General features: G+C 37.2%; 1 protein-coding gene across 3 annotated transcripts in view; it reads right to left on the reverse strand.

The window, feature by feature from the left end:
* Positions 1 to 273: 273 nt before the first annotated feature.
* ARFGEF2 (ADP ribosylation factor guanine nucleotide exchange factor 2) overlaps positions 274 to 13,754 on the reverse strand; it is a 39,570-nt gene continuing 26,089 nt past the window's right edge. For all 3 annotated transcript variants that reach the window (XM_037402992.1, XM_037402991.1, XM_037402993.1), the window contains 14 exons: positions 12,644 to 12,795; positions 12,292 to 12,464; positions 11,988 to 12,148; positions 11,035 to 11,165; positions 10,809 to 10,938; positions 10,244 to 10,379; positions 9,339 to 9,477; positions 9,195 to 9,249; positions 8,811 to 8,925; positions 8,418 to 8,548; positions 7,196 to 7,364; positions 6,661 to 6,799; positions 5,461 to 5,578; positions 274 to 3,913 (listed from right to left, as the gene is read on the reverse strand). In XM_037402992.1, coding sequence (XP_037258889.1) covers positions 3,737 to 3,913; positions 5,461 to 5,578; positions 6,661 to 6,799; positions 7,196 to 7,364; positions 8,418 to 8,548; positions 8,811 to 8,925; positions 9,195 to 9,249; positions 9,339 to 9,477; positions 10,244 to 10,379; positions 10,809 to 10,938; positions 11,035 to 11,165; positions 11,988 to 12,148; positions 12,292 to 12,464; positions 12,644 to 12,795 — 1,926 coding nt within the window. In that variant the 3' untranslated portion in view covers positions 274 to 3,736. The remainder of the gene's footprint in view (positions 3,914 to 5,460; positions 5,579 to 6,660; positions 6,800 to 7,195; positions 7,365 to 8,417; positions 8,549 to 8,810; positions 8,926 to 9,194; positions 9,250 to 9,338; positions 9,478 to 10,243; positions 10,380 to 10,808; positions 10,939 to 11,034; positions 11,166 to 11,987; positions 12,149 to 12,291; positions 12,465 to 12,643; positions 12,796 to 13,754) is intronic.

Raw genomic sequence — 13,754 nt, forward strand, 5'->3', positions numbered from 1 at the left:
CTTCCCACAAGGTCCCGGGGCGCCTGTCGGGGCCGCTTAGCCCAGGCGGGCTGGGGCCTGCGGGCGCCCGGGGGCTGCCGGGGCCGGGCCGCGGGCTGTAGTCCCTGGCCCCGGGGCAGGGGAGGCGGTTGGGGGCCCTGGGCCCGCTCGGCCGGGTGTTAAAAAAACCCCAAAACTCCCAAAAAAAAGCTCAGATCCCCGCTCCGGCTGGGGTAACAGCAGAGGAGGCTGGAAGTTCACCAGCCTTATGCTCAACTACATGAAAAAACAAGCAACACTTCTTAAAACTTTATTGATTTACCACTTGATTAAAGCATGGAATATTATAACAGTATTATACATAGTATTTTCATGTAGAAAACTTTACATAGTTTTTTTCATATTATATAATTTTGGTATTCTCTCAAAAATGTATACATCCATTGGCAAGGAATGCTCTTTTAAATTATTGATAGTAAATGCACTTAATATGGAGATCTTCAAAAAACTTCGGCATTTTAAATACGTGAAAACATACATTTTACACGGAAATAACATTAAAGGTGCTGAATAAACTGAATTTACATACTAAAGGGAACTGCACTTCAGACAGAAAACAGCTTAGTTCTACTTCAGATTAACAGTTAACTATTTTTAATCTTCCTCATTCTTAATAGACTGAGCTAAAATTTGGGGGGTATTCATATGTATTAGTGGATATTGTTTTAGATTGTTCTGTTCACAGTTCAAAGAGCAAGATGAGACTCAGATAAACTGCTGTAAAAATATTTTCTTGTACTGTAAGACACAGAATTAACGTGAAAGGGAGTTTTTAGGGTTTTCCTCATCAGCATCCTCCCCTTTCCTACCTTATTGCCTAGAGGGTTCCAGAATGAGTAGCAATAACAAATATCATGCAGTCTCCGTATTTATACCGTTACAGGTAAATCAGTTTATAGTTTAATTTGTTGCATAACACTACTTGAAAAGTCTAAGAGGTTACTTTTATTACTTCACGTATTGCACAGGCGTCTCGATCTCCACCAGGACGTGATGACATAGAACCTTGTTCTCATTCATAGTTCCACTGAAGGCAGTAAAACCACGAGAGGCAGATAAAGTCTATGTCAGCAGAGTCGGGACAGGATCGGAACCAGCAGTGACTACTGCACGGTTTCGGCTCAGTGTTTTTAGCTTCATTAAGATGTCTATGGGTTATCATCTTTCTGACTGTATACGCGAAAGCAAGCAACTGACATGAATACAACCATTTCAGGTATTACACTTCACATACCATTCTTATTGCTTCTACAGGTACAATCAATTTCAGAAAAATCGACAGGATTAAGGCTGTGATAATCCAATTGCATTCCAGTCCTCCTCTTCCTCCTTCATGCACTACAGTCTAGGATGTTCTTGTGTCACATACCTATTCCAGCAGTTTATAAAAGGTATAAATACAATAAAAGCTTTACTTAAATAAAAGAACGGTCTCAGAACTAAGGCTGACTGATTGATTAAACACCCTTATTCTATATGCACAGATCGTGCAAGTGTTGCACATTACAGTAAAGAAAGCCCACAATGCAACTATAAAGTAATTTAAGATCTGAAACAAGTCTCTTAATTTTCAAGACATGAGTTGTAAGGCTTTCAAAACTGTAAAATACAGAAGCATGCAACTTGAAGTTTGTGTTTTGGTAACAGGTAAGGATATACATTCAATGAGGCAGTGACACATTCAAAATCTGAAAAATAAAAGTTTCAAATATTTTCTTTATAACTCTCTAGGACTGGAAGAAAAGGAATAGCCTACTCTTACAAATTTATATAGAATTAAAATAAATACTTCACTTCTACTGTAATTGATGAAGTGACATTAGCAGGGAACGAGCAACTATACTAAATGCAACACAAAAGGACATTTCAAGTGCAGCAAGTTAAATAACAGGATTGATTATTTTTCCACCTTTTCCTACTGTAAGACATAGCCATATATTCCTTAATATTAGAGTATGGATTTAATCTAATGGGTGTTTAAAAGTTAAAGAGCCACAACCAACATTTCTTTTTCTTTGGTTAAAAATAAAAAGTAAAAATAAAAATACGAAATCCTTATCACTACTACTCACTGCAAAACCATTCCCAAACAACGCTTATGTCGAACAAGCCAATTTACTGAAGAGCACCATATGACCCCTTTGGAAATAGCTCAGAAAGCGGGAAAGAAAGCATCCCAACAGCTCAGAGTGGAATATCCCAAGACAACCTCAAGTAAGGCCACCCTACCAGGAAACTCCAAAAGTAAAATAACTGGTTAAACACTTAATACCATTCAAGTTGGTTGGTTGGTTGTTTTTTAAATACTGTCATATTTCAGGTTTGCTACTATTTTAGGATAGCACAGCAGTTACTCTAACATCTCTGTTTACATTATTTTAGGAAGTGGAACCTTCTCCCATCCTGCCACACTCCTCCAGTTTAGAGAAGTCTTAAAACTTGAAATTAAAATTATTTCAAAGGACAGACCTCAGGCCCGCAGTACTTCAACTGTAAACTGGTATTCTATCATGGAAACAGTTGTCAGAAAACTGATGGGGATTTCGAAGAAAAAGAAAAATCTCTAGGGCAAGCAAAGCTACAGTGTTAAATCAGGCTTGCTTCACAGATACCTTCAAAGCATAGAGATGTATTGGTAACTCTTATAGTACATGAACAAACTTGAGCAGTTTTGTAGCAATTCCTTTTTTTTTTTTTTTAATCACAATAGGAACTAATAGTTGAGAATAAAAATCACTTGCACAAAAAAGACAAATCAGAAGTTACGGATCTGTGGCAAAAAGACAGAACCTCATATGTATTAAGGACAGGACTTCCTGCTCAACAGACACAATTACTACTTAATACATTGTACTCAATAGTAAAAAAGGTGGTTTTATTTGTTCTGAACCTTCTTTTTAATATTACTGTATATGCTCTGTCCATGATCTGGCAATGTATGAAAGTAAGGGAAAGAGTTTTGGTTTTGTTTTTTTTAAAGTGTCTTTAAAGGAAGACTAATAAGCTAAACAGAGTAGATGCTATTGTCTGGTCCTGATGTAAAACCTTCCATAAAAAACAAAAATAAGTCTCAGAAGATGAAGCACTGGTATTATTTTAAAAAGTTTTAAAAGAGACTTGCTAAACAGGAGGAAAATCCTTTCCCCAAATATGCTACAGGCTGTCCACTTCAAAAGCCATAACATGCTCCCTGGCCTGGTCATGTACACGCAAAGAAAAACCCAGAATGATCTTAGGTGGTCATTAGCCACTGCAGTATAGTTTATTATGAACACATGTGCTAACATCACAAGGCTATACAACTATATTCATTCTCTCCAAGGGGCGTAATTTCTATTGAGGAATCCAGCTGAATTCTCAGATTTAGCTGGGATGCAAGACTGAACAGTTGATAGAAGACCAGAAGAGACAGACTTGATCATAAGGATGACAAGCACTGAAACAAAGAGACTTTACATCTACTGTATTAACTCTGTAAGCAATAATTTAAATAAAACTGCTGATAATTCTGTAGGATGGACAGAACAGGGTTTTGTTTTTGTTTTTTTTCTTTTTCCTCCTCCCCAAATGTCACCGTGGTAAGAGTAACTTGCTGCTGTGTTGATACACCAAAGTCCAATTTTTTCCCCCATCCACTTTACTCCTTCTCTGGAACACAGCTTTATGTACAAGCCAAAGTAACCAATGCTACTTAGGGCTACCATGAAGGTAAGCTCATCCCAGTTGTCCGTATCTGCTCCTCTGTTACGCAGATTTTGAACACAACACCTATACGCAGGAAGAACTTCCGTAGCACAGCTCGAAGCTCGGGAATCAGGTCAAATTGCATGATTTCACACAAGTATGGATAGTATGTTGAAGCATGTGCCCTAAACTATCAAAGACATGAAAAAAAGAACGTTATTCTTTATCACTACTGGAACGTGCAGAAATTTTTCCACATTCATGCCTACAACAACTTGTTAAAACACAAGGTCTGACCCAGTTAAAGCTCCTTCTGGATGGCCAGAGGGCCATCAAGCCCTGTGCCTGCTTTCTGCAGATGTCTACAGGAAACCATGCACAAAGCACCCATTTGGCATTACTTCCCTAAAACAGAACCTGACTGTTTTGTGGCCCACGGGTTTCTCAGTATAGAGATGGCATCAGAGACTACCCCTAAAAACACTGCACTCTGGTGTGAATTTGTCCAGTTGCTTGTCCAGCCTCTTTACAATATCATCCACAATACATAACGAAGCCTTCCACAGCTGAACCAGTGTGTGAAGATCTCCGTTATGTGTGTCTGGGATTTTGCCCCCCCCCTCCAGAGACTCTGAAACTCTAATGGGCCAACTCTTAATAGCATAACAATTATCAGTCCTTGCCCTCCTCATGGTAATAACAACTTTATGCACCTCTGATTTTTATTTCCTTTCTAGGTAGAAGGTAACTGAGAAAGTCTAACCTACATACAGTTCCATGTATGGGAAGCAGCCTATATCCCTTATTCCTGTTACAATCTTTCAACTCTTTTCCAGCTCCATGACACTTTTGATATGGGGGATCAGAACTGAACGCTGTATTCAAGATGCACATCTGTCATGAATTTACACAACAAGAAATATGTTTTGTCCTCTATTCCTTTCCTAACAGTGCTCAGTATTAGTTACAGGGAAAGTTAACAGAACACTTCCACCACAGAACTTCTATAATAAAAAAAGATACTAGGATTGTGTACTAAGAAATGGCCAAGTTGCAATATTACCTAAAAGATAAAGAAGCCAAGCCACCACTACTCCCAATTTCTTAAAATATTGGTAAATTGCAATAAAACATTCCAAATTACACAAGAGTGAAATGAAACTACACGCTTTGCAAAACAGAAAAAAAGATACCCCAGGAAAAATATACTTTAAAAAACACGAAGTTCAACACTACTGGAAAGTTTAAAAAAACCAAAGTAAGCAACTTCCAGAAATTTCTCTGCACATCCTAATGTAGCAACTATTTGCAATGTTGTGAATATTTTCCTCAAAAGGGCCAAGATACTGAAAATTATTTTTTGCCATTACTGTCCAGAACCAGAATTCCAATTTTATAGTAGTGAAATTTACTGCTACCATTCTTGTGCAGCTGTAATACAGCACAAGCCCATCCTTTATTGCACACTCATTAAGCTTCTCTATGGAAATTCTGCAGTAATTCTATCAATATTTATATACATCTGTGAATTTCATGGATGCTGTCCAATTTTGTTATAATGTAGAATGCTTTCAAAAAAATGGAGATGTAACAGCTGCTGTATTTCAAGGAGAATACATGCTATGCAAGTGAACTAGCCACCTTACAATAGGAATGATAACAAAGACTGAATTCAACAGAAACAGAAATGAAAAAATACCTAAATGCAAACAGCCATGACTTCCAGTCTGTTCTTACCTTTTCATCACTGATTTTTAGTGTTTTTGTTAAAAGCAATAGCAGGAGGTTGGTCCAAGCTTCTCTGTGGCTTTCTGAGTTCACGGTAATAAAATACGCCAGGGCTTCACTGCATACACTATGATGACAGTTCAGACAAACCATAAAGAAAACCCATTAAAAGCTTCTATAACATGTACTGTTTGTCTCGTCATAGGGTATTTTGTTTTCAATCACGATGCATTTCCATGGGAGATTTTTCAATCACATGCAACAACTTTAATTACACAAATTTTTCTTGATTTTTCTTTTACAGTAGTTGTCACAGGTAACTGAACTGAAATAGTTTTCATGGGATCAACAAAGAACCACAGAGTCAGAGGTGGAAGAGTCTGATTTTCCTCATAAACATTCTGTAACTGTGTCATCACCTTCAACCAGCAAACATTATTTCCTGATCCTTACACTGGGACAGCTTAGGCATACACTGGGACAGCTCTCCCCCTCCATAACTAGATGGCTTTAATAAAAATCTGCAGAGCTCAGCACCTCGGATTAAAGAGGGATTACTACTGTATTAATACATTTTTGGTTCTTGCTGTAGGCTGTCAACACAAGGTACAAACTGTACCACTTACTATGGCTTTTTTGGGGCACCGATTTAATTAAAGAAATAGAACCTCCCCTTTTTACACACTAAAAAGATTAATATGTCCACAGATGCCAATAAATCAGAAAGCTAGTGAAATCCACTGCACTACAGACAACGGCAAGTTTAAGAGTCTTTCACATTTGATTAGAGATTAGTACTCTGAACTTTCATGTACTGACAACTCGCTTTTCAAATAAAGGTGACCCCAATACCAGATACATTTAGCATAATTCAACATTTACCTAAGTTCCAGGTATACAGCAGCTTATACTGCACTCTGTTTAGACTATGATACCTCTGAATATCATTATATACTCAGATGTGAAAAGTATTCATACACCACCATTTTTGTAAAGAAAACCTTAGGTCAAGCAAGAAGGTGCTTCATTTACTCCAAATAGATTGCTTCCTCATTGCTAAATTAGCTTTTAATGAACAGTGGTCATATCTGTCTGTCTGTATCTCCATATAGTTTGCACACTCTGCTCACAAACTTAGAACATTTGTGTCCAGGGATGCACTGTACCGGCTGAAAACAGAACACATCAGAACCAAGCTGATGCTCTTACCTCAGCAGTCGTCGTTGTATAGCATCCCAGGAGTCTCGGCGGTTTTCATCCACATACATTCGAAACAGTATTCTCAAGCAACAAGCCAAGCTGCTGGTCTCTTGTTTTAAGAGATTGGGTTTTGACTTACCCTTGAACCCTAGAAATCAGTTTATACATAGGGAGAAAGAGATAATTCACGTTTGTCGTTACTAGCCAAGAGGTAATGTCTATCAACAACACTTTCACTAGTGAGCAGTAACGATTTATTATCCCACTATTACTTCCTCCTCCCTGATTTTTGATCGAGACCTAATCTATTTATAAATAGATATTTAACTACAGTAGTACCAACTGCGTAGCTCTACTTTAATCAAAAAAGCAGACAATTTAGCAAACAATTATTCAAGTCATCAGGAAGGAGACAAGCAGTAAAAGCATGCAACGGTGTCAGATTAACTGTAGAGATTATTGCAATGGTATACTTCTGTATCTCAATAGCTACAACTGCAAGTGGAACTCAGTATTTTTCTTAAACTAAAAATAGAAGCCTCACCTGCTCTCCATAACACAGTTCGCTGTTCATAATTTGAATTAAAGGCTTTTGAAAATGAATGAGACTCTTGTAGACAATCTAGTAACTTAAAGAGGTGATGTGATGACATATATTTATACATTCCTTGGTCTTCTGTGTCAATGTGGATGTCTGCATCCAATGCATCTCGCTAAAGGGGGGTGTGGGGGCAGGGAGGCGGAGAGAGAGTGTGAGAGAGACTTCGATACTTCACAGACCATACATACACCACTAACTCCAGATTCCTTTTTTAGGTACACGTGAACAATACAACAACACAGCAGAACAATCCTGTCAAATCTCAGAGTTGTACTCTTCAGTAGGACATTTTAAGAGAGAAGTTATGTTCTATCCTAGTAATTGATAAGAAAAAGAAATAATCAAGAACAAGGGAAGAGCCTCCTTTATCAAGGCTGAAACAGCCATAGTAATACAACAGAATATTTCTTCTCCTCCAAGAGCTGACAGAGTAGAGGTCTGCCAAGTTCTGAAAAACATCGAAATGAACCACAAAAATAGTGCAAGTTGTTGCACAGTGTAGAAATCCCCCATCTTTGGCTAAAGTTCGGTTTCGTAAAATTGGTCATTATTTTTATCTACTTTCACTAGGAATTTAACTGTAACATCCCCAAAACACTGCCTGAAGGCACTAGCCCAGACTTCTGGCTTAGGGCTTTATTAACATAGGCAAGCAAGAGCTACCTTGCACTATTCCCTGGAATCAGAATTTTCAGAAACAGGGACCTCTCAGAGGCAGGTAATGAGTTAAATCTTGAACATTAACTTTGCTAAAGTTCAACTTCTGCATCTTCTCCTGTGTAAACACCTAGAGGCTGAGCAAAGCCTCAACATGGCTACATAAAGAATTTTGAAGACATTCAGGCTAACGACAGGAAAGAATGCTCTCCCCAAAGCAAACAAAATATGTTCTTGACGAGTATGTATTCATGACAATACATTATATTGGTAGTAAAAATAATGGTAATATAATTATAATAACCCAGCAGGCAGACTATCAGGAAACACTGGAGGCAATCAAAAAAAAAAAAAAGTACAGCTTAATGAGAAATGACACACATATTCAGGGTAGCGCTGAGAGTTAGGAAAAGAAACTATATACTCTATTTTGTAAACACATTTCAGAGCATTTGATAGTCTTTGTATTTTACTGCCACAGCAAGGTCATAAATAAGTTCGATGGTACCTGAGCTGCAGCCATGTGCTCAGCATCTTCCTTCTTGCTTGTTGCTGGATAGAACACTATATTATCAATGGTTTGTATCAATTCCAGCTGTACCACACACTTTATCAGGAGGCCAGCAAATAGTTTCTGATCTAATGAAATGAAGTAAACGCAAGTTTCAGAAGCTATTTATGACAATTCACTTAAAACAGGCTAGCAAAACACTACATCACCATTAGCATTTTGCTATTTAGTGATGCTGCAAATTATCTCACCAAGAGAGAATTTCTCTGCAAGGCATAAACAAGTTGTAAAGATGTACCCCAAGTTTAGAGTGCCCAAAAACTTTCTCTACAGAAGTGGACTAAGAGTGGCTATAAAAGTTTATTAAACAAACTTGTATGTTTTCCTTACTTGTATAAGGACCACCTTTCCAGCTCTCATCTGTTGGATTTGAAAATTGACTTTGTCCTCTTTCTGAAGCATTTTTATCCATGCTGCTTAAAGACTGGTGATCTAGGTCTAAATCCTAGAAGAGAATGCAGAACAATTCTAGCAATCCAAAACACTACTAACCAGCTATCAGTTTTCAGATGAGTACACTAATCTTAGATTCAGAAGTTTCCTGCATCCATTTTTTATCTCTTATTTTACGATGACACCAAGTACAAACTAATGTCAATGCCTAGTATTTGCTGAGTGTTCGCTGTCAAGCATATTCACTACAGTAAAATATTTTGAAAGCTAACCTAACAGAAAACCCTTCAAGTTAGTTTGTTGCACTGAATTAACTCTTACCCAATGTTTTTCCACCGAATCTTCCTCCATTCCCACAGGCCTCCACGTCAGCAAGCTTCACAAAGTTGGAGGGGGAGGAAAAAAAAGTAAATATTGTTGCTCTGGAATCAAGTATTAGTATGAGAATTAAGTTTATGAACTTACACATGAGGAATAGTAGTTTTGAAGATTTCTAGCATACAATTGCATGTCTGGCCCCAGACTTCAGGGCTGAATTTCTGTCCATTTAGTATTACCAGATTTTCCAGGCAGTTTGTACCTGATCGAGCCAACTGCTCATTATCTGCAAAATAAGCGTTCCATATTTATCAACTTACACGTCAATGAAAAACTAAAGCATTTTCTGTTACTGCCCCGTTAAACATTTTTACTACTGTTTAATGCATAGTATATTAGCTCAAAGCCTAAAGTATATTACAATAATATCAAGCTTAGAACCTACTGAAAAAAATAGGGTTTAAAAATAGATATCATAAGACTAAAATCCAAAACGGTGAAGACAAAGGACAAGACAGAAGCAGAAAGGAAGCACACAGTGAGACAAAGGAAGGAAAAGCACCAATTAGAAACTTAAGATTTCCTTCAAGGGAGTCCCCTCACGTTCCACGCCAGCAATATGCAAGTTTTCAAGCATAAGAGTTGGAGCCCCCAACACTCCACAGTCTTTAGAAAAGTCATATTTAAAAGTACTTGGGGGGGGGGGAAGCAGGGATCCGAATGTATACATGCACATATATGTGTAAATAAATAAGACATTTTATCCATGCAGCCAAATGAAGAAGGGTTAATGGCCGAAGATTAACACAACTCTTCAAAAGCTTTCGCTCTGCCACAATAGCACCATAAATGCATTATAAACACACTAACACAAGAGCTGCCTAACTGATTAAACAGAATGATGCTCTAGTATTTAAGATACTGCAGCCACCTATTACACAACATTGTCCTAATAGTAGTTTTAATTCTGCCAAAATTCAGTTAACTTTCCCCTTCTTGAGAAATGAGCATTTCTGAAAAATACATTAAAAGATAACAAGTAAATGAGCTACCTTGTTTTACACACCAGTGTAACTGTGCAAGTATGTCAGGAAGAAGGATCTCATTTAAAGCTTCATAAAATTGTGTAAATACATCACAGATTGCATAAAGTGCATGGTTGCATGTAGTGGTCATCCATTCAGATTTCTATGAGAAAAAAAAAAAAAGTCTTTGGTTTTATATGGGTTCTTCTATGATGACAGCACTTGGCTTACGCATGGCTATTCAACAAAGGACATAGCCTCTGAGGAGAGGAGTAGAATTTAAATAAAACTAAAAAGCCTCACTACTGCAGATGTCTTGTCAGAAGCATTTAGCTGGCCACATGAATACTCTTCAGAAAATTACACATTTTGAAACATTCAAGGAGAATATTCTCCTTGAAAATATTCACACAGAACAGACAGATAGGTCACTGGATACTGTGACAAGTTTTGTATGTGCCACAGAATACAACAATGTATCATTACATCTGGGGCAGCATGGAGTGGAAATACACAGACAAGATAAACAATAAGCTGCCTCCATTGTCCGAGTTCTTAAAAAAACTAATAGTTGCTTGCTTTTTGGTTTTACCTCTGTTTGTTGCTCAGGGAGTTTCATATTATCAAAAATCCGAAATACAATTCTGAACAGATCTTGCCACCAGTGCTTTTCAAAGGTATGTCCATAACTCTTCATTATTTCAAACATCACTGTTAAGCCCCTATAAACAACCCAAACAAATAAAGATGATGTTAAAATGTAGACCTGTGATCTCTTTACTAACTGAATTAAAAAAAAAAAGCACAAGCTTTATTACCTTGTTCGAACATCTAATTTGCAACGATTGATGATACAAGAAAGTTCAAATAAAATGGGAAACCATCCTCTAACCCATACTCTGTCCCCAGGAGCAACATTCATGTCATCACTTGTGTATTCTCTTAATACCTTGGAGACAGGCAGGAAGAAGAGAGATTTTTTTAAAAAAAAGGAAAAACCCTCAAAACTATCTTTCAATCTGACACATTTAGATACTCCTAGTGGCACAGGCAAAATTGAAAAGTTACTTAGTTTCTACCGTAACACTCAAATCCTGTAAAATAGTTGTTTCAGATTTGTGAAAATAATAGAAAAAGGTTCATGGAAAATAAATACTTAAATCTGTTTTACTTAAGTCCTGCTAAAGGCTTTACAAGTACAAAGATTTAAACTTTGGGAAGCAAGTTTAACAGTGACAGGCAACAATTTTATAAATATAGGTAGTAAGGAAATCAAGTTCGGCATAAACCAGTTCTACACTTTTCTGGCACACTGAATACAGCATGCACATCCTGCAGTGGTAACGTGCAACAGCAATCTAACGCCAGGCTCTTTTCAGCAAAGTCATTATTGTATTAAGTATTCACACAACAGACTGATGTAGAACAATATGCATGCTTGTAACCAATTTCACTAAACTTCATTAGGGTGACAGAACACAAAAGTATTGTTTTCCAAGTCACCCTAACACTATAAAAAAAAAGCACTATTTAATGCAGTTAATTCCAATTTAGACTGATGAGACTTAAAATTTTTTAATTAGCTCTAGTTTACTGCTTACATAATACCAAAGAAACTCCTAATTCGGAATAAAATTTTAATACAAACAGTTGCTGCTGGGAGACTGAAGTTTTGAGTCTAAAATGCTCTTTCTTTGTTACAAGATTAGTCTCAATGTAACAGCAGAAGATAGTGTAAGAATACACAAGGGTAAAAATTAAAAGAAGATACCTGCGGTCTTTCTGAAACATATTTTGCACAATACCGAATAAGTCTAATAGCTTCCATGCTGGTGTCCGGAAATGCAACATTACAGGCAAACTCAGAAAGACATTTTACTGCATCCTGAAATGAGTCAATTGCAGCTGGAAAGTGCTGTTGAAAAATATTTGCTGTGAAGAACAAACAAATATGCTTATTAAATTCTACTGATACCGAAATCCATAGACAAACTGGCATTGATCTAGATATGTCAGCACCAGAATCACAGCAGCTAAATTCATTTGGGTACTTTTATCTGTCAAGTATTACTTACTAACTATGTGTGCTGTAGTTTGAAAGGCCAGCTCCACAATATTTCCATCGTGGTCTGATGCTGCTTGATGAAAGACTGCAAAGATATTTTTCCAGCCTGAACGAATATTGCCAGCTTGAGAGTTCACCATCTGAGCAATACAGCGTATTACCATGTCCCGAATAGTTGGAGATCTTAAAAAAAAAAAATAAAAAAATAAAAAGGAAAGTAAAACATTCACTAGTGGCACAATTTCATGCTGGCACAAAGTAATCATGCCACTTCGGTGTACATGACCATCTAACCCACATCAAGTAACACCTTTTTAAATAGGACTCAAGCAAGCTAACACAGAAATTGCAGTGCATCACACCTGTTTTTCTTCATAATATGCTCAAAAGGCCTTAGGAAGTCCTTCTGGAAGCGGAAGTTGGCTAATTCTCCCTTCTCAAGAAATTTCATTGACAGCTGCCTTAATGAGTCTACTGCAAAGATGGCAACATCTTCATTAGGGTTACATCCAACCTAGAAGAAGATCATATTTTCAAACACTTTCCAGCTAATATATTACTTATAAGAGTAATAAATTTATCACTCAAGTTTCACGTCAGCCCACTAAAAATTACTAGCACATTCTAGTTTTCAGATATTTAGAAAATCGGGGGTTACTTTCAGAGAGGGCTTTCACTGTCATTTGATCCAACTAAACAGACCCATGGATTTTGTATGCCAAAAGCGCAGAACTATTATAGCCAGCTAGACACTAAAAAACAAATCAAGTTAAAAAAACCCACCCAAACAAGGTTCAGTTTCCTACGGAAAATAAGTGTTGTTCCAGGATCATCCATACATATTTTAGAGGAAAACTCACTTAGCATTTGATCAGAAGGGTAAAACAATGACAAAGAAAAGTTACAAATACAAAATTGTAACAAAGTGATTAAAGATCATTCCCATAAACATTTCCATTTCTTTTTATACACTTTAGATTTTTAAATAGGTGCTTTTTGTTGGGATCTGCAGCAAGTCTGCAGATAAGTTAGTTGACTTCAAAGACTTAGCCGTGTACCTTTAAGATGGCTACAAATTGTCAGGTATGTAAACAGGATGTGAAGAATCGGAACTTAGAACCGCAGCATACGGGCACCTACAGCAACAGCAAATAGCAAGCAAGGAAAGGGACACAAACCTATCAGGGTCTAACACCTGCTACCACCTTCCCAAGGAAACCGCCAACCGGATTGTTTCTTATTTAAAGAATTAATCAACCATGCTGATAAAATCCAGCAAGACAAGGAATTCTTTGGTCTTGAAGGTTTTACAAATTGGTTTGGTTTGTCAGGATGGATAAAGAGCCTTTTGCAAAGCACTATGCTTATCATGATTGTAATCATAGTAGTATTATTATTATTTTCTTGCTTATTGTCATGTATGCGTAAAAGCTTAGATCGTGTTGTGAATCAGGCCCTGCTTGTACAAAAGGA

The sequence above is a fragment of the Falco rusticolus genome, chromosome 10, assembly GCF_015220075.1.
Source record: "Falco rusticolus isolate bFalRus1 chromosome 10, bFalRus1.pri, whole genome shotgun sequence".
NCBI classification, from domain to species: domain Eukaryota; kingdom Metazoa; phylum Chordata; class Aves; order Falconiformes; family Falconidae; genus Falco; species Falco rusticolus.